Consider the following 19,119-nt stretch of genomic DNA (forward strand, 5'->3'; position numbering starts at 1 on the left):
TCCGCCATTCAATCATGGCTGATCTATCTTTCCCTCTCAACCCCATTCTCCTGCCTTCTCCCCATAACGCCTGGCACCCGTACTAATCACAAAATCTAACGATCGCCGTCTTAAAAATATCCATTGGCTTGGCCTCCAGCCTTCTGTGGCAATGAAACATAGAAAATAGGTGCAGGAGGAGGCCGTTCAGCCCTTCGAGCCAGCACCGCCGTTCATTGTGATCATGGCTGATCATCCACAATCAGTAACCCGTGCCTGCCTTCTCCCCATATCCCTTGATTCCACTAGCCCCCAGAGCTCTATCTAACTCTCTCTTAAATCCATCCAGTGATTTAGCCTCCACTGCCCTCTGCAGCAGAGAATTGCACAAACTCACAACTCTCTGGGTGAAAAAGTTCCTTCTCACCTCAGTTTTAAATGGCCTCCCCTTTATTCTAAGACTGTGTGGCCCCCTGGTTCTGGACTCCCCCAACATTGGGAACATCTTTCCTGCATCTAGCTTGTCCAGTCCTTTTATAATTTTATATGTCTCTATAAGATCCACTCTCATCCTTCTAAACTCCAGTGAATACAAACCTAGAATTCCACAGATTCACCACCCTCTACCCAAAGAAATTCCTCCATTCTAAAGTTAAGTCACTTTTATTCTGAGGCTGTGCCCTCTGGTCCTAGACTCCACTACTAATGGAAACGTTCCCCCTATCCAGTGTGTCTATGTGTGCGCTTTGGTTTTGGAGTTCATGGCATGTCCCCCAGCTTGGTTTTGTTTCTCGTGTCAATGTATTTAATGTTTTATTCCTGATAAGGTGCAGCTGGTAGAACTGCTGCCTCACAGCACCGGCAAGTTGGACTCTGGTTGATTACTGTGCAGTCTCGACCCCCCTGGTGCTGCCTGTGTGGAGTTTGCACATTCTCTCTCTGAATGCCATGCAGTCTATGCTCCGATTGGATGCTCCCACATCCAATAGACCAGGTAGACACAAAATGCTGGAGTAATTCAGCGGGTCAGGCAGCATCTCGGGAGAGAAGGAATCGGTGACGTTTCGGGTCGAGGCCTTGCCTTCCCTCTCTCCCCATCCCTCCCCCCTTCCCAGTTCTCCGACCAGTCATCCTTGTTTACATTTTCTGTTTGCATAGTTGCTAGCTTCTATCTAACAATGATCTATTCTACATTTTCCTTCAGCTGCATCCCCTTTGTCTTGTTTTCACACCTTGCACTTCCTTATCTCTATATCTCCCTCTCCCTGACTCGGTCTGAAGAAGGGTCTCCACCCAAAACGTCACCCATTCCTTCTCTCTGGAGATGCTGCCTGACCCGCTGAGTTAATCACCATTTTAAAAACATAGAAACATAGAAAATAGGTGCAGGAGTAGGCCATTCGGCCCTTCGAGCCTGCACCGCCATTCAATATGATCATGGCTGATCATCCAGCTCAATAACCTGTACCTGCCTTCTCTCCATACCCCCTGATCCCTTTAGCAAAAAGGGCCACATCTAACTCCCTCTTAAATATAGGCAATGAACTGGCCTCAACTACCTTCTGTGGCAGAGAATTCCACAGATTCACCACTCTCTGTGTGAAGAAATGTTTTCTCATCTCGGTCCTAAAAGACTTCCCCCTTATCCTTAAGCTGTGACCCCCTGGTTCTGGACTCCCCCAACCTCGGGAACAATCTTCCCGCATCTAGCCTCTCCAACCCCTTAAGAATTTTATATGTTTCTATAAGATCCCCCCTCAGTCTTCTAAATTCCAGCGAGTACAAGCCCAGTCTATCCAGTCTTTCCTCATATGCAAATCCCGCCATCCCAGGGATCAATCTGGTGAACCTTCTCTGTACTCCCTCTAAGGCAAGAACGTCTTTCCTCAGGTTAGGAGACCAAAACTGCACACAATACTCCAGGTGCGGTCTCACCAAGGCCCTGTGCAACTGCAGCAGAACCTCCCTGCTCCTAAACTCAATTTTGTGTTAGCTTCGATTTATACCAGCATCTGCAGGTTTTTTTCCTTCCAATACAGCTGGATTGGTTAATTGCCTGCTGTAAATTGCCCTTAGAGTTGGTAAGTGGTAGAATTGTGGTGGGGGGGGGGGGGGGAGTAAAAATGTAATTGGTATAAGCCTAATATAATTGGATACCTGATGGGTTGAAACTTATTTCCATGAATCTAGCCTCTGTACTAACCCCATTTGTTGAAGTTTCCGTTTCTGTGCCGTATCTCTAAACTAAACGACCGTATCAGAGATGCAGCACAGAAACGGCCCCTTTGGCCCACCGAGTCCACACCAGCCAGTGATCCCGGTACACTAACACTATCCTACGTACCGGGGCAATCTCCAATTAGACCAAGCCGTTTAGCCGACCAACCTGTACGTCTTTGGAGTGTGGGGGGAAATTGGAGCACAGGGAGAAAGCCCACACAGGTCACGGGGAGAATGTACAGACTTGTACAGATTTTGTAGTCAGGATTGAACCCGGGTCCCTGGCGCTGTGAGGCAGCAACTCTAACGTTGTGCCACCGTGCAACCAGACTCGGCTGTTTAGTCTACTTTAGAGATACAGCACGGAAACAGGCCCCTTTGGCCCACCGGGTCCGCGCCGACCAGCGATCCCCGCACACTAACACTATCCTATACCCACCAGGGACAGGATTCACCAAGCCTTTTACATTTATACCAAGCCAATTAACCTCCAAACCTCTCCGTCTTTGGAGTGTGGGAGGAAACCGAAGATCTCGGAGAAAACCCACACAGGTCACGGGGAGAACGTACAGACAGCGCCCATAGTCGGGATGGAACCCGGGTCTCCGGCGCTGTGAGGCAGCAACTCTACCGCGCTGCGCCACCTATGTGTTATGTATTATGTATTTTCATAATATTCTGCAATGATCTCTCTTCCCTCACAGACGCTGAAATATGCCTTTCAGACCAACGACAGGTTATGTTTTGTCATGGAGTACGCAAATGGTGGCGAGGTAAGTGCTGTGCCTTCATCCCACCGTTACTGGGGCTGGTGTTGGGCGTCAGGCTTCTCGGCTAAAGCTGCCATCACGTTAACTTGCCCCTGTCTGGCCAATCTGCCCCAGTTCTAGCTGGAGACAGTGAGGCTTTTGCATGTGCCTATCTCACTCCTACCAAACCTTCCCCACCTCTGCTTGCTGCTGGGGGTATGAAGCTCATTTAACAAATGAAACAAACCGTGATAGTGCTGGCACATAGTGACAATTCTGGCACTTTACACTGTCAAATGTAATCCCCATTAAATCTGTGCCGGGACAGTTTGCTTCATGTTCCAGCTTCCTTCCTTTGATGAATCATGATGTATGCATGATATAACTGGTCTTTGTTCCTGTTATCGTTCTATACGTGACCTTGAGGAAATCTGAATTACCTAGTTGGGTTTTTATTTTGTTTCCATTGTTACCTGGGATGAGTTTTGGCGTTTCTCTACGGCAGCAGTTCTAAGTACTGTACTGCATCTAGAGGGGGGTGTTGGCTGTGGAGTGTGCACCACGGGTTCTTAGTTTTACGTTTAACTTTAGAGATGCAGCGCGGAAACAGGACCTTCGGCACACCGAGTCCGCACCGATCGGTGATGGACAATACACAATAGGTGCAGGAGTAGGCCATTCGGCCCTTCCAGCCAGCACCGCCATTCAATGTGATCATGGCTGATCATTCTCAATCAGTACCCCGTTCCTGCCTTCTCCCCATACCCCCTGACTCCGCTATCCTTAAGAGCTCTATCTAGCTCTCTCTTGAATGCATTCAGAGAATTGGCCTCCACTGCCTTCTGAGGCAGAGAATTCCACAGATTCACAACTCTCTGACTGAAAAGGTTTTTCCTCATCTCCGTTCTAAATGGCCTACCCCTTATTCTTAAACTGTGGACCCTGGTTCTGGACTTCCCCCAACATTGGGAACATGTTTCCTGCCTCTAACGTGTCCAACCCCTTAATAATCTTGTACGTTTCGATAAGATCCCCTCTCATCCTTCTAAATTCCAGTGTATACAAGCCCAGTCGCTCCAGTCTTTCAACATACGACAGTCCCGCCATTCCGGGAATTAACCTAGTAAACCTACGCTGCACGCCCTCAATAGCAAGAATATCCTTCCTCAAATTTGGAGACCAAAACTGCACACAGTACTCCAGGTGAGGTCTCACTAGGGCCCTGTACAACTGCAGAAGGACTTCTTTGCTCCTGTACTCAACTCGCACACAAACACGATCCTACACAGACTAGGGACAATTTACATTTATACCGAGCCTGTATGTCTTTGGAGTGTGGGAGGAAACCGAATATCTCGGCGAAAACCCACGCAGGTCACGGGGAGAACGAACAACCTCCGTACAGACAGCGCCCGTGGTCAGGATCGAACCTGGGTCTCTGGCGCTGTGAGGCTGTAGCTCTCCCGCTGTGCCACCGCGCCGCCCTAACAGACTCGTCAGAATGATTGAGGCAATTTGAGGACAGAGTGTCTACTTGGGTGGAGACCCGTTGTGAGGATTAGAGGCGATCCAAGTGTTTACATTGAGTTGGTCGAGGGGAGCTATCTCTGGTGGTTGAGCAGTCAGAATCGGGGTGAATTAGTGTAAGATTGGAGCCAGGTTGTTCTGAGCTGAAGGGTCTCGACCCGAAACGTCACCCATTCCTTCCCTCCAGAGATGCTGCCTCTCCCGCTGAGTTACTCCAGCATTTTGTGTCTATCTTCTCTGCTGAGTTGAAGGCAGGGCCCACTTCATGCAAAGCACGGTGGAAATGTTGAGGCCTTTTCCCCCTCATGCAAAGGATGTCGAGGCCTTTCCCATCCCTGCCCACACCCCTTTAAAACAAATCTGACGCTTGTCATTTGAATAAATCTAAATTCAGATTGGTAGTATATCAAGTTCAACCTGAAACATTAACTCTGTGTCTCTCTTTCCACAGATACTACCTGACTTATTGAGGTTTTCCAGCAATTTTGTTTTTACCTGAGAATAATAGATTTGTGTTGGGGCATTGTAGATTGCAGCATCAAGTGTGTTTCAATGCAGATCCATTATGAAATAGGATGGGTTTGATGGAGGAAGGCTCTCCCTCTGTTCCTCTTGTTGCTCCTTCAGCTCTTCTTCCACCTCTCGCGAGAGCGGGTTTTCACTGAGGACCGCGCTCGGTTCTACGGTGCCGAGATCGTGTCTGCCCTGGACTATCTCCATGACAAGAACGTGGTCTACAGAGATCTGAAGGTTGGTATCCGCCCATTATCTGCTATCCTTTGTGTTCACAAGCACTCCTGACAGCGGTAGGAGTGAAGGCAATGGACAATAGGTGCAGGAGGAGGCCATTCGGCCCTTCGAGCCAGCGACCATTCACAGCACAGCACAGTGACCATTCAATGTGGTCATGGCTGATCATTCTCAATCAGTACCCCGTTCCTGCCTTCTCCCCATACCCCCTGACTCCGCTATCATTAAGAGCTCTATCTAGCTCTCTCTTGAATGCATTCAGAGAATTGGCCTCCACTGCCTTCTGAGGCTGAGAACTCCACAAATTTACAACTCTCTGAGTGAAAAAGTTTTTCCTCAACTCCGTTCTAAATGGCTTACCCTTTATTCTTAAACTGTGTGGCCCCTGGTTCTGGACTCCCCCAACATTGGGAACATATTTCCTGCCTCTAGCGTGTCCAACCCCTTAATAATCTTGTACGTTTCGATAAGATCTCCTCTCATCCTTCTAAATTCCAGTGTATACAAGCCTAGTCGCTCCAGTCTTTCAACATACGACAGTCCCGCCATTCCGGGAATTAACCTCGTAAACCTACGCTGCACTCCCTCAATAGCAAGAATGTCCTTCCTCAAATTTGGAGACCAAAACTGCACACAGTACTCCAGGTGCGGTCTCACTAGGCAAAGTGGTCAAGTGGGAAAGATGTGTATTGTCAGCCATCTGGTCTTGACGGTGCCTTTTTTACATAGCAAAATGTCCCAGAGATTTGTGTGACCATCCTGGTAGATTATTGATTTGGTCATGAATAGTGAGTTTATTCAGGGGTACGGGGGGGTGGGGGGCACTCCATAGAGGGCCTGGACACACAAGATGGCCGCTGCTGAGGTGTTGCACCGTATCTAAAGCCATTGTACTCTGTTTACCTTCAGCTGGAAAACCTCATGTTGGATAAAGATGGCCATATCAAGATCACGGACTTTGGTCTCTGTAAAGAGGGGATCACGGATGGTGCCACCATGAAGACCTTCTGTGGAACCCCAGAGTACCTGGCTCCTGAGGTGAGCGTTTCCAACTACTTTCCCCATCGACGTATATCTTTGTACTAAAACTCTTGTTTGTTCGTTTGTTTGTTCCTGAACTACAGCCAAAACGGTACACGGTAGCGCGACAATTTTAGGCCCACCTTACTCACCGTCGTCCCTTTGGTGCTAATGGAAGAAGTTTCATTGAAATCGGTGTTATATTTTTGAAGTTATTCACATTTTAAAGTTTAAATCTACCTCCTAGGGAGGGAGGGGTGGAGAGAGGGAGGATATGGTGGGTTGAGAGGGAGGGGGGGGAGAGGAGGGGAGGGAGGGAGTGGGGGGGGGGGGGGGGGTAGGGGAGGGTGATGCACCAATGCAGGAGATGTTTGGGCCCAACGGGTCCACTTGGTCTCGTAACTTCCTAAAATTGAACAACTTCAGTCATAGAGTGATACAACGTGGAAACTTGCCCTTCGGCCCAACATGTCCCAGCTACACTAGTCCCACCTGCCCTCATTTGCCCCACATCTCTCCAAACCTGTCCTGTCCATGTCCTCAGAAGGGTACGCGATGGACCATTCAATTGACAGCTTTAGTTACCGGTCCACCTGGGAAGGCCGAGTATGCCACTGTGCCGTCTCTGATTATTGTCATCCAACTGACCGCGAACGCGAACTCGACATCCATGTACCTGTCCAACTGTTTCTTAAACGTTGGGTTAGTCCCTGCCTCAACTACCTCCTCTGACAGCCTGTTCCGCACACCCGCCACCCTTTGTGTGGAAAAAGTTACCCCTCAGATTCCTATTAAATCTTTTCCCCTTCTTAAACCTATGTCCTCTGGTCCTCGGGCAGGTGAGACTAGTGTAGCAGGGACATGTTGGCCGGTGTGGGCAAGTTGGGCCGAAAGACCTGTTTCCATGCTGTATGACTCTAAAGTTGTTCAACTTTCGCCATTGTTGGAGCTAAATACGTCCGTTCTTCCTGTGTTTTTAAACATGTACCACCCGAAACAATCTGTTTGAATTGTCCCTGAGCCTCTGCGGACAGCTAGTCCTGTGCAAACTCTGCCTCTTCCCTGTAATCCTTCTGGGTCCACTTCCAGGAGTGTGAGTCATACGACATGGAAACAGGCCCTTTGGTCCAACTTGCCTGTGCTGACCAAGATGCCCCATCTACCCGCCCGCCCACCCGCCCACATTGCCCCATGGCCTAGTGGTGGCACTGGGGCAGAGTTGCTGCCTTACAGCTCCAGAGACCCAGGCTCGATCCTGACTATGGTTGGGTGCTGTCTGTGTGGAGTTTGCACATTCTCCCTGTGAATGTAGGGGCAGTCACGGTGGCGCAGCGGTAGAGTTGCTGCCTTACAGCGAATGCAGCGCCGGAGACTCAGGTTCGATCCTGACTACGGGCACCGTCTGTACGGAGTTTGTACGTTCTCCCCGTGACCTGCGTGGGTTTTCTCCGAGATCTTCGGTTTCTTCCCACACTCCAAAGACGTGCAGGTTTGTAGGTTAATTGGCTGGGCAAATGTAAAAAATTGTCCCTAGTGGGTGTAGGATAGTGTTAGTGTGCGGGGATCGCTGGGCGGCGCGGACCCGGTGGGCCGAAGGGCCTGTTTCCGCGCTGTATCTCTAAATCTAAAATGCGTGGGTTTTCTCCGGGTGCTCCGGATTCCTCCCACATTCCAAAGACGAACAGGTTAATTGGCTTCTGTAGATTGTCCTTGTTGCGTAGGATAGGCGTATGAGTGACTTCTGGTTGGCGCAGACTCGGTAGGCCGAGGGTCCTGTTTCCACGCTGTGTCTCTAAGCTGTGACCTGCGTGGGTTTTCTCCGTGATCTTCGGTTTCCTCCCACACTCCAAAGACGTACAGGTTTGTAGGTTAATTGGCTTGGTAAATATAAAAATTGTCCCTAGTGCGTGTAGGATAGTGTTAGTGTGCGGGGATCGCTGGGCGGCACGGACCCGGTGGGCCGAAGGGCCTGTTTCCGCACTGTATCTCTAAACTAAACTAAAGTAGAGAGGGTTCAATACAGATCAAGACAATTGCCCCTGTACTGTGGGTGATTATTTTGTGCTGGGTGGTGAGCCATCTCTGCACAACCTCTGACAATGCCTCTCATCTCCCCCCAGGTACTGGAGGACAATGACTATGGGCGGGCCGTGGACTGGTGGGGCCTGGGAGTGGTGATGTACGAGATGATGTGCGGCCGGCTCCCCTTCTACAACCAGGACCACGAGAAGCTCTTCGAGCTCATCCTCATGGAAGAGATTCGGTTTCCCCGCACCCTGACCCAGAAGCCAAATCGTTCCTCTCGGGACTGCTAAAGAAAGACCCCAAACTAAGGTACGAGCGTTCTTCAGATCGCAAAGCCCAACTACATGCAGCAGTCCATTCTTTCTATCCCCCATCTTCAATGACCAGTTTAGAGCGTCGCAGTGGCGCAGCGGTAGAGTTGCTGCCTTACAGCAGCAGAGACCTTTGTTCGATCCTGACCACGGGTGCTGTCTGTATGGAGTTTGTACGTTCGTCCCATGAACACGGGTGGCACGGTGGCGCAGCGGTAGAGTTGCTGCCTTACAGCGAATGCAGCGCCGGAGACTCGGGTTCGATCCTGACTACGGGCGCCGTCTGTACGGAGTTTGTACGTTCTTCCCCGTGACCTGCATGGGTTTTCTCCGAGATCTTCGGTTTCCTCCCACACTCCAAAGACGTGCAGGTATGTAGGTTAATTGACTGGGTAACTATAAAAATTGTCCCTAGTGTGTGTAGGATAGTGTTAATGTTCGGGGATCGCTGGGCGGCAAGGATTCGGTGGGTGGAAGGGCCTGTTTCTGCGCTGTATCTCTAAATCTAAATCTAAACACGTGGGCTTTCTCCGAGATCTTCGATTTCCTCCCACGCTGGAGACCATGTCCATTCTTTTTTTCCAGATATGCTGCCTGTCCTGCTGAGTTACTCCAGCTTTTGTGCCTATCTTCGGTTTAAACCAGCATCTGCAGTTCCTTCCTACACAGGGCAGGTTGCTGCTGGCTTATTGTCACGTGCAGCAAGACACAATGACCCGGTGGTGTGCCTGCAGTCCGAGCAGGCAGCGCACTGTTGAGATGGGCCGGGCCTGGTGAAGGTTGAGTGACTGATGTTGTGTTCCTCTCTCCCCTTGCCTCTAGGTTGGGGGGTGGTCCAGAGGATGCGAAGGAAGTAATGCACCACAAGTTTTTTGTTTCTGTCAGCTGGCAGGATGTCGTGGAGAAGCGGGTGAGAGCCCCTGAGCATTTGGCACTCGTTTGCCGTGGAGGGAGGAGGTGGGCGGTGGTGGGCAAGAGGTGTTCTGCCAGGCAGCGGGATCTTTCCCAGAGTCTGTCAGACGTGGAGCTGAAGAAACCGCAGGCGCTGGAATCTGGAGTGAAAGCATAGAAACATAGAAAACATAGAAAATAGGTGCAGGAGTAGGCCATTCGGCCCTTCGAGCCTGCACCGCCATGCAATATGATCATGGCTGATCATCCAACTCAGTATCCCGTAAATGCCTTCTCTCCATACCCCCTGATCCCTTTAGCCACAAGGGCCACATCTAACTCCCTCTTAAATATAGCCAATGAACTGGCCTCAACTACCCTCTGTGGCAGAGAATTCCACAGATTCACCACTCTCTGTGTGAAGAAAAACTTTCTCATCTCGGTCCTAAAAGACTTCCCCCTTATCCTTAAACTGTGACCCCTTGTTCTGGACATCGGGAACAATCTTCCTGCATCTAGCCTGTCCAACCCCTTAAGAATTTTGTAAGTTTCTATAAGATCCCCCCTCAATCTTCTAAATTCCAGCGAGTACAAGCCGAAAATGGCTGAAGCCTTGGAAGAATTTCAGTGTGTCGGGCAGTAGCTGGGGTGGTAATGGGCTGCTAACGTTTTTGGTCAAGGCCCTTCTCACTGGAGACTTCAGACTGCAGTCCGAAGAACTGTCCTGACCTGAAACAGCATCAGTCCATTCTCTCTGCGGATGCTGCTTGACCCGCTGAGTTCCTCCAGCAGTTTGTCTCGGGTTTGATTGTGCAGGCCTCGCCAGCATCTTTCAATACTTTGGGGGCATCACAGAATTTTATGATACCTTCCATTTGCACCAGCATCTGCAGTCATTTTCCTCCACACCTTTTCAATACTTTGGAGTCGTTTGAAACCCGAACTGTTGATTTGTGTTCAATAAACTCTCGCAAAGAGCATGGGGGTTGATTGTCAGAGTTGAATGGCTGACGCCTGTGGGAGGGGAGATGAGTATCAGACCGCCGGCCCTTTGTCCCGCCCCCCTGACATCAGTCTGAAGAAGGGTCTCGACCCGAAACGTCACCCATTCCTTCTCTCCTGAGATGCTGCCTGTCTCGCTGAGTTACTCCAGCATTTTGTGAATAAATACCTTCGATTTGTACCAGCATCTGCAGTTATTTTCTTATACTTATCAGACTGTGGGTGATGGGTGGTGTGCATGAGTGCTAGAGTGACGTATGGGTAAATGGGTTGCATTCCCCGTGTGGGGAGAGACCCAGGGTGTGAGATGGCAGAGGGAGGCGTTGTATGTGGGTGGCTGGCTGGCTCCCACTAGTGCTCTGGTTGCTAGGTTCTGATCACGGGTGGCTTTGCACCGCGTGGTGTGAAGATTACACTGCCACCCGCCTAATGCCTCCTGTTCTTCGTTCACCCCCTCGACTTCAGCTTGTGCCACCTTTCAAGCCCCAGGTATCCTCCGAGACAGACACACGATATTTCGACGATGAGTTCACAGCAGAGACGATAACAGTCACCCCCCCAGACAAATGTGAGTAACTGGATGCCTGCACGTCAGGCGTGACTAAGGACTGTTTGATTTGTGTGTTGTTAATGTTAGTCATAGAAACTCCCGCCAGGCCCTTACTGCCTTATCTATCTACACTAATGCCATTTATCTGCATCAGGACTGACTTCCATGCCTTACACATTCACTCACGTCTGTCTCTTAAATGTAATCGTGTAGTTCAGAGGCCGCGAGTCGCATATTCAACAGTAAAGCATCCGTCCATTTCCAGCGTGTATCACCAAGCCAAATTTGTATTCAATGAACCAATTGCTTAGGACTCCACGTGCCTTAACCTGGATCAGCCCGTCTTGCACAATCTTGTCAAATGCTTTTGTAAAGTCCTTTCAAACAACATTGAAAGCCTCATCTGTTGCCTCAAAACTCAATCCCGTTAATCTCTGTCCTGGGCCCGCACTGTCAGAGTGAGGCCCAACGCAAATTGGAGGAACAGCACCTCGTATTTTGCTTGGGCAGCTTACACCCCACCTGTATGAATATTGATTTCTTTAACTTCGTAACCCTTGGTTTCCCCCTCTCTCCATCCCTCATTCTCCAACTAATTTCACTGTCCTCCAGATTAATGTTACTGATTGTGTGGCTCCTTGTTACCTTCCCCACAGCTAACAATGAACCATTCCACGTTTCCTTGATCACTGTCTGCCTTGATCTGTCTTTTTCACACCTCGCCCTTCCATATCTCCCGTTTCCCTCTCCCCCGACTCTCAGTCTGAAGAAGTGTCTCGACCCGAAACGTCACCCATTCCTTCTCTCCAGAGATGCTGCCTGACCCGCTGAGTTACTCCAGCATTTTGTGCTTATCTTTGGTGTAAACCAGCATCTGCAGTTCCTTCTTACGCATGGTGTTATTGTGTGTTCACTCCCCACATTCAAAAAAGGGTCCTGGCATTTGGAACCCAGCGAGCATGTCTCAGAACCATGCCTATGGGGCTGATGAGGACACCAGATTCCCCCCCTACTTCTGCAGTCTCCCCAGAATATTTTACACACTTACTTGCATTCAATCAACCCCAAGGGGCAAACGGCACTCTTTAAACCAAACGCAGGCTCGGTGATCGTTTTGCTACCAAACGCAGGTTCGGCGATCGTTTCGCTCAACACCTTCGCTCAGTCCGCCTTAACCAACACCTGATCTCCCGGTGGCTGAGCACTTCAACGCACAGGCAGCTCCCACTCCCAGTCTGACCTTTCTGTCATGGGCCTCCTCCAGTGTCATAGAGGAAATTGGAGGAAGACACGATTGGGACAGATTTAAGTGTTGATCAGACCTCACCGACAGACAGAGAGGTGTGCGGGTAGTTTTAATACCAATATATCTCAAACTAACTGCTCTGTTCAGTAGACATAATATTGCTTAAATATATAAATATAAGTCAAAGTTTAGTTAGTACTAGACTAAGTTGGGCCCAAACCTCTCCTGCATTGGTGCAGCAATAGACAATAGGTGCAGGAGGAGGCCATTCGGCCCCTCGAGCCAGCACCGCCATTCAATGTGATCATGGCTGATCATTCTCAATCAGTACCCCGTTCCTGCCTTCTCCCCATACCCCCTGACTCCGCTATCCTTAAGAGCTCTATCTAGCTCTCTCTTGAATGCATTCAGAGAATTGGCCTCCACTGCCTTCTGAGGCAGAGAATTCCACTGGTGCAGCACCCTCTCCTCCCCCCTCCCCCTAGGAGATAGATTTAAACTTTAAAATGTGAATAACTTTAAAAATATAACACCGATTTCAATGAGACTTCTTCCATTGGCACCAAAGGGACGGTGAGTAAGGTGGGCCTAAAATTGTCGCACTATCGTGTACCGTTTTGGCTGTAGATCAGGAACAAACAAACGAACAAACGGGAGTTTTAGTATATGGATAGGTATGTGTTATTATTCCCTCCATTTATTAACTGTGGCGATAGATGTAGCCGGCTCGCTGCTCACAGACATGGGTCCTGGCCCCTCTGCAGAACAAAGTTGCCGACCCCTGCTTTAAATGAATGCCACCTTAAGATGCCCCGAGTTTAATTTCGGGTTTGTATGAAAGATTTGAGGGGAAAAAGAATCTTGTCCAGAGTGAGAGAGAGTGCACGGTGGCGCAGCGGTAGAGTTGCTGCTTTACAGCGAATGCAGCGCCGGAGACTCAGGTTCGATCCTGACTACGGGTGCTGCACTGTAAGGAGTTTGTACGTTCTCCCCGTGACCTGCGTGGGTTTTCTCCGAGATCTTCGGTTTCCTCCCACACTCCAAAGACGTACAGGTATGTAGGTTAATTGGCTGGGTAAATGTAAAAATTGTCCCTAGTGTGTGTAGGATAGTGTTAAAAAGTACGGGGATCATTGGGCGGCACGGACTTGGAGGGCCGAAAAGGCCTGTTTCCGGCTGTATATATATGATATGATATGATTTATCTGAGTATAGAGATCTTGCAAATGTCAGACGATAATGACTACGGAGTAAACATCTCCTGGGGTGTCATTTGTTTTGAGGCACTGGAAGAAATAATCTGAAATAAAAAGCAACGGTTTCAATGTAGCTGGTAAATTGTTCTAATTTCATTGGGTGCATTTTAATCTATAGCGATCGGTGGGGATAAATCGGTTGAAAAAATACTTTAATGCGTTAATTTAACAAACAATGATATACTGATCCAATATTGATATTTATTACTTGAATTATTGCATTCTGATTTTCCACTAAGATGCAAAATGTTTGTGTAATAAACTAGATTTTTGGTGCATAAGATGCAGTTTAGAATTCAAAGTAAGTTAGCTCTTGTTCATTGAGCTGCTTTGATGTTGGGGTTAGTGTTTGTAAAGGGGTGTATCTTGTCGGTGCAGCGGGTAGAGCTGATGCCTCTCAGCACCAGAGACCCGGGTTCGATCCTGCCTGTGTGGAGCTTTCACATTCTCGCTGTGACCACGTGGGTTTACTCCAGGTGCTCTGGCTTCAACATCCCAAAGACATATGGGTTAATTGGCCTCTGTAAATCGCCCCAATCTGAAGAAGGGTCTCGATCTGAAACGTCACCCATTCCTTCTCTCCTGAGATGCTGCCTGACCTGCTGAGTTACTCCAGCATTTTGTGAATAAATACCTCGCATGTAGGGAGTGGATAAGCAAATAAGAAAACATAGAACTAGTGAACGGGGTGATCGATGGTCGGCGTGGACCCGGTGGGCTGAAGGGCCTGTTTCTGTGCTGTGTCTTTCAATCAGCCAATACAAATAGGTTTATAAAGCTGTGTTAATTTAAAGATCGGAATGCAATGAGTTTCCACAGAGTTGCTGATGTTTGATCACAGCTCTGTGGGTGGGTGGGGAGCGAGCGATCTGGCAGTGCCTGCTCATGGACTCTCGTTTCAGGTGCCGTAGGTTAGGCTCATGGGCATGGATCACGTGCAGGTAGAGAGTGCTTCAACTTGGCATTGTGTTAAGCACAAACACAGTGGGCTGAAGGGCCTGTCCCTGAGCTGTGCTATTGTGTGTGAGTTTAGAGATACTGCATGGAAACAGGCCCTTCAGCCCACCGAGTCCACGCCGACCAGCAATCACCCGTTCACTAGTTCTGTGTCATTTTATTTACTCATCCACTCCCTGCACTCCAGGGGCGATTTACAGAGGCCAATTAGCCCACATGTCTGTGGGATGCGGGAGGAAACCAGAGCACCCGGAGTAAACCCACGTGGTCACAGCAAGAATGTGCAACCTCCGCACAGGCAGCACCCAAGGTCAGGATTGAACCCGAGTCTCTGGTGCTGAGAGGCAGCGGCTCTACCCGCTCGCAGCGCCGGAGACCCGGGTTCCATCCCGGCTACGGGCGCTGTCTTGTTTGTGCGATCTCCCCGTGACCTTGTGGGTTTTCTCCGGGATCTTCGGTTTCCTCCCACACTCCAAAGACGTGCAGGTTTGTAGGTTAATTGGCTTGGTGTAAGTGTAAAATTGTCCCTAGTGGGTGTAGGATAGTGCTAATGTGCGGGGATCGCTTGGTTCGTGCGGACTCAGTGGGCCGAAGGGCCTGTTTCCGTTCTGTATCTCTAAACTAAAAACCCAAAAAACTAAACTAGTAATATCCTACACACTGGGGGCAATCTACAGAAGCCAAGTAACCTATAAAACTGCATGTTTTGGGGATGTGGGAGGAAACTGGCGAACCCTCGCAGTCACAGGGAGGACGTGCAAACTCCACACAGGCAGCACCCAAACCCGAGATCAAGCCCGGTTCTCGGGCGCAGTGAGGCATCGACTGTGCTGCTGCGATTTATTCACAAAATGCTGGAGTAACTCAGCAGGTCAGGCAGCATCTCGGGAGAGAAGGAATGGGTGACGTTTCGGGTCGAGACCCTTCTTCAGTCTGAAGAAGGGTCTCGACCCGAAACGTCACCCATTCCTTCTCTCCCGAGATGCTGCCTGACCTGCTGAGTTACTCCAGCATTTTGTGAATAAATCAATTTGTACCAGCATCTGCAGTTATTTTCTTATACGGTACTGCTGCGTCTCGGAGCCGCCCGCTGTTCCGCTGCTGACGGCTGGATCTCTTTCCTCTTCCTGCAGTCGACAGCCTTGACCTGATGGAGAGCGATCAGAAGGCGCACTTTCCCCAGTTCTCCTACTCAGCGAGTGTACGAGAATAACGACTGCAACAGCACCAAAAACAACCCGCGACCTCCTCCTCCTCCTCCTCCTCCTCCTCCTCCTCCCCGTGACCAGGAGAAGGCAACTCCACACGGTCCCAGAACTCCAGCTTCAACATCGGCCTCCAGCTGCCACGTCCCAGGAATGCAGGCATTCAGTGGAAGCTTCCTCGCAGTACACTTATTCTAGCGATTGTTTTTATATATATGTGTGTGTGTGTGTGTGTGTATATAAAAAACAAGCTGGCCGTGACTCTTCCACTGCTGTAATAGCCACGAGCTGGGAACGTTTGTGCATATTTTAATGCAAATCTGTACAGCGAGGGTCAGGCCTCTAGTAGGCCAGGGCTCACTCGTGTGCTACTGAGTTGCATCCTGTCACCATTCAAACCTTTCACCTTTTAAAAAAAAAACGGATTACTTCCATACTTTGTTCCTTTGAACGCGCATATAACTCATTGAGGTGCTAGTGGACGCACACACAGATACCCACAGGCGTGCAAATACACACACACACACAGGCGCGCACACAGATACACATGCACGTGTGCGTGAGCCCACAGATACGCACACAGGCGCGCACACAGATACACATGCACATGTGCGTGCGCACACAGATACACACAGGCGTGCAAATACACATTCACACAGGTGCGCACACAGATACACAGGCACGTGTGCGTGAGCACACAGATACGCACACAGGTGTGCAAATACACATTCACACAGGCGCGCAAAAAGATACACATGCACGCCGCACACAAACACACACACAGGCACACACACAAATACACACGCGCGCACAAAAATACACACGCAGGCGTGCGCACACAAATACATACTGGCACACACAAACACACTGGTGGTCTGATAGAGCAGAGCTGATGCTGGGGAGAGATGGGTTGGAGAGAGGGGTTCCGGAGCGTTGCAGTTCATTTTGATCATTGGAGGACGCTGTTTGTAGATTTAATGTCAGAACCCCCTGCTGTTTCTATAGTTGTAGTCCAGCGTACCAGCACTCTGCTTCACCTGTGGGTTGTGTGGACGGACAGTCACACACGATAAGCTCCACTGAGGTTCAACACCCTGGGAGGTCAGTGGCTGCCCTTCACAAAGGTTTCCTGCCCTACTGATACCGGAACGCCCAGCTTGGGAGGGTTTAGTTGTTAGGGCAATGAATTTTCCAGGAGAGAAAATAAGTTTATAGGTAAACAAGGCAGCCCCATCCCCTTCGGAGAGAGGAGGGAGGGAGGGAGGGAGGGAGGGAGGGCTGGCGTGCCTGTCTGTTCACCTGTGTGTTTGAAGGAGCTCGGATTCACCTTGAAGGGCATTTCTGGGGCGTTTGGATAGCGGCCTGTTGTGCGTTGGGGATGTGTCCTGCCCCTCCCCCGCTCAGCGACGCGACTCCCAGTGGGTGGAGGGTGGGGAGAGGATCGGGGGCAACCATGTGCAGGGTATGAGAGAGTAGGGGTGCCAACTATCTCCCTCCCAAATACTGGACCAGGTTGACGTCACTGCCCCGCGCCCCACCTGACCTCACCCAGCCAGCGGCCAGGTGCTTCCGCTCCTCCAATGGCGGCCGCCCGGGCCGGGAGGCGGGTTGCTACGCGGGTTGGACAAACGCACTCCGTTAGCCTACACTGTCCCGGGCCAAAAACGGGACAAACCAATTAGGCCCAAAATACGGGACAGTTGGCAACCCTATGAGAGAGATGCCTCTCACTCGTGTGGCTTTAACCTGATGCTCTGGCCCTCTCCCAGTTAGTGCTGGATAACCCAGTAACCAGTCACTTAGCAGTGAGACAGTGTTTTACTCCACACATACACACACGCACGCACGCGCGCGCGCGCACACATGCACACACACATCGGAAAAGGGAAAAGTGAATTCCCAGCTCCCAAAATTTGTATTCATTCCCTTAAAAGAGGCTGCAGAACTTGCTTCTGGGTTGGGGACTGTGTGGAAGGAGGGAGGGTGGCTAATTTTTCAGTCCTGAGCTTGTGCCAACAGCCCATTCAGCTGCGAGGCAGTGTTTGGGCTGAGCGCTGAATCCTGGGGATCTTGGAGTGGGGACGGGATTATGTGATAACTAACTGCAGGCCATTAGGAGCTATTCAAATGTTCAATTTTTTTTGTCCTGTGTTAGGTACAGATCAATATTTATTGAAGGTACTGTAGTGACAAAAGTCATGTCAACAGTGTTAAGGCGGATTTTTTTTAAATTACAGAGCGCGACTACGAATTCGTGAGGGGGGGAGGGGGGAGCACGAGGGGCGTGGGTTCACGTCTAACTAATAAAGTCCACTTCTGTCAACGTAGTCACAAAAATGCTGGAGTAACTCTGCGGGCCAGGCAGCATCTCTGGAGCGAAGGAATGGGTGATGTTTCGTGTCGGGTCTGAAGAAGGGTCTCGACCCCATTCCTTCTCTTCAGAGAGGCTGCCTGAACCGCTGGGTTACTCCAGCATTTTGTATCTTATCTTGCATCTGCAGTTCACTCCTGGGTTGGTTTGAGTTGCTGTTGAATCCCCCGGTTGTTACGGATGTATATTGTGAATATGTGAGATATTGGGCACATTACCACACGTCTCAATGCACAGAAGGTTGCAAGTAACTTGGTCATCTGGGGTTCAATCCACCCCACTGTTATCTGCCCCCTCCCCCCTCTACCTTTCCCTCCAATCAAAAAAAAATTGTGTATGTTGTATATCAATTAACTCTCGGCTTTGCTGTCGGAGTGCGGTCTTGGCTTTAACGGCCGATCGCGTGTTTGTACAGGAGCCCCTCGTTCGGATGGGGTGGGGGTGGGTGGGTGGGGGGGCGTGGGGGGGCTGCAGTGAGAAGAGTTGTTTGTACCCATGGCTGTGAAATCTCCGGGTGGCACCCACTCTAGTCTAGGACCGTTGTGGGAGTGGGTACTGAGGACAATGCCCAGCTCCGGGTGGACAATGCTCTGGGTGGGCAATGCTCTGGGTGGACAATGCCCAGCTCCGGGTGGACAATGCTCTGGGTGGCACCCACTCTAGTCTAGGACCCTAGTGGGATTGGGCCCAGGACAATGCCCAGCTCGGGGTGGACAATGCCCTGCTCTGAGTGGACAATGCTCTGGGTGGACAATGCTCTGGGTGGACAATGCTCTGGGTGGCACCCACTCTAGTCTAGGACCCTGGTGGTAGTGGATACAGGACAATGCCCAGCTCCGGGTGGACAATGCTCTGGGTGGACAATGCTCTGGGTGGCACCTACTCTAGTCTAGGACCCCAGTGGGTGTGGGCACAGGACAATGCCCAGCTCTAGCACCGTACCTCCTGGGCATCCTGTTGGGCAGAGTGCCACCTGGGGCTGAGAAGCTGCCCCTAGTGTGGGTTCCACGTGAGAGGCACCACCAGTGCCCGCCAGGTGCCACGGAGTCCTTGTTAGCGT

The 19,119-nt window shown here is 50.3% G+C and overlaps 2 protein-coding genes across 3 annotated transcripts in view; both read left to right on the forward strand.

Moving 5' to 3' along the window:
• The window catches only part of LOC144611858 (RAC-beta serine/threonine-protein kinase-like), a 76,184-nt gene extending 57,699 nt beyond the window's left edge, over positions 1 to 18,485 (forward strand). Inside the window, 8 exon segments of the mRNA XM_078431166.1 lie at positions 2,904 to 2,972; positions 5,103 to 5,225; positions 6,135 to 6,263; positions 8,366 to 8,522; positions 8,525 to 8,579; positions 9,404 to 9,491; positions 10,940 to 11,042; positions 15,617 to 18,485. Coding sequence (XP_078287292.1) covers positions 2,904 to 2,972; positions 5,103 to 5,225; positions 6,135 to 6,263; positions 8,366 to 8,522; positions 8,525 to 8,579; positions 9,404 to 9,491; positions 10,940 to 11,042; positions 15,617 to 15,696 — 804 coding nt within the window. The 3' untranslated portion in view covers positions 15,697 to 18,485.
• LOC144611883 (B9 domain-containing protein 2-like) overlaps positions 1 to 19,119 on the forward strand; it is a 250,328-nt gene that overhangs the window by 132,923 nt on the left and 98,286 nt on the right. The window lies entirely within an intron of this gene.

Source organism: Rhinoraja longicauda, chromosome 41 (genome assembly GCF_053455715.1).
Source record: "Rhinoraja longicauda isolate Sanriku21f chromosome 41, sRhiLon1.1, whole genome shotgun sequence".
NCBI classification, from domain to species: domain Eukaryota; kingdom Metazoa; phylum Chordata; class Chondrichthyes; order Rajiformes; family Arhynchobatidae; genus Rhinoraja; species Rhinoraja longicauda.